Source organism: Apaloderma vittatum, unplaced genomic scaffold, assembly GCF_000703405.1.
Source record: "Apaloderma vittatum isolate BGI_N311 unplaced genomic scaffold, ASM70340v1 scaffold33767, whole genome shotgun sequence".
In the NCBI taxonomy this organism is placed as follows: domain Eukaryota; kingdom Metazoa; phylum Chordata; class Aves; order Trogoniformes; family Trogonidae; genus Apaloderma; species Apaloderma vittatum.
Window position 1 is genome coordinate 1 of NW_009727307.1, and position 1,624 is coordinate 1,624.

At 48.8% G+C, this 1,624-nt stretch overlaps 1 protein-coding gene across 1 annotated transcript; it reads right to left on the reverse strand.

The window, feature by feature from the left end:
* Positions 1-6: 6 nt before the first annotated feature.
* ZHX3 (zinc fingers and homeoboxes 3) lies at positions 7-1,110 on the reverse strand (the record flags this gene model as incomplete). The annotated part of the gene is made up of 1 exon (XM_009873636.1): positions 7-1,110. A coding segment is annotated over exon 1 (1,104 nt), but the record flags the coding sequence as incomplete, so codon positions are not given.
* Positions 1,111-1,624: the final 514 nt, after the last annotated feature.

The following is a 1,624-nucleotide window of genomic DNA, read 5'->3' on the forward strand; positions in this document are numbered from 1 at the left end:
AACTGTAATGGTGGGTTGCGGCACGGACTGAATAACGGTGTTGAACATCTTCTTCCTGGCATCTTCGATCTCCTCCGGTGACCAGCTGATGCCCTGCTTCAACCTCTGCGCAGTGAACCAGATCTTCAGCTGCTCTTCGGGGTACTTCGTCACTACGGTCAAGTAGCAGAGCTCAGCTTTGGTGGGGTAGGGGAACTTGTGGAAAGAGTTTTTGAGGAAGCTGTTGGAGTCCATGGCAGCGTTGTACGTCGGAATGCTGCTCAGAGGGATCATCACCTTGGGAAGAGACTTGGACGTAGGGAGCTGCTGATGCAGCGGGGGTTGCTGCTGCAGTGACACGAGTTGTGCAACACCCGCCTGCAGAACAGGCACATTTCCCAAGATGGAGCCATTCACTATACGAGATGATTTTGTCGAAGTTGCAGTGGGCTGGCTGACCGGCACGGACCCATTTGGAAATGAATGCTCTCCATCTTTCGCCTCCGACTCGCTGCCCAGCTGACTGGACGCATTCTCCTTCAGCGTGTGGATTTTTTTGGCCTCCGGTTTACCTTTCATTATCTTCATGATAGGGGTTTTGGTAATGATAATTTCAGACTGGCTGTCCACCCCTTCTTCAGGGACCTCTCCCGGAAGGTCATGGCTGCTGGTGGCCTCGCAGAGACTTTGCTCCACAGTTGTACGATTGTCCTGCTTAGCCACCCTCCAGACGAAGCTCGTTTCATGGGCGTGTGTCTCTGCATTGTGGTGCGAGAGCCCTTCATGGCTATTTGCCAGAAAGTTGCACGCAACACATGCAAACGCAGGGTCTTTGCTAAAGTCTAAGTGCTCAGAGTCCAAGTGCCCAAAGAAGTGATGAACGTCTTGAGATCCAAAGTCACAAGACTTGCAGATGTAAGTGTCACTATCAGCAATCCCACGGTGCCCATTAGACAAAGCTCCAGTATTACTGTTACCAGCAGCAGCATCACTAGCTGCTGCCCCTTCCGCAGGAGCATCTTGTTGCTTTCCTTCACGATCGTCTTCCACAGCGTCCAGTTCAGTCTCCTGAAGCACCAGTGTTTTTACTGATATCATGCAGGGAGTTGTAGATTTTCTTTTGCTAGCCATCTCTACAGTTGATCCAGAAGATTTTATTTCTTTCAGTTAAATTAAATTCGAATTTAAAAAGCGCTAATGCAAGTGCTCTGTGGTCTAGATTCCAGCAAATTCATGATGTCCCAAGGAGCTGTGTCAAATGTTGACAAATGTTCATATTTGCCACTGAACCTGAGGACAAGGAGAAGGAGGAGGGGTTAGTTCCCTTGGCATTAGACAAAGCATAACTGTCCTGGTCTTTAACTGTTTCACTTGATAAATCGTTTTCAGTCTCTTTCACTGGAAAAATGTAACTTAACCTCAGGTTTATTGTATTTTCACACATAGGACCTGTGAATTACCTGTTTAAAAACAAACACACAAACATGCCTCACTTATAGCCCACATCAAAATCTCTTCTGAAGAGGAAAAACGCCAATATTTCCCCTCACCCTGCCCTGCCAAGACCCATCATCAGTGTTTCGGGAGGCGAGAGCAGTGCCTGGGCTCCCTGTGTGCCTGGGCTCCCAGCTCAGCAGCACACGGT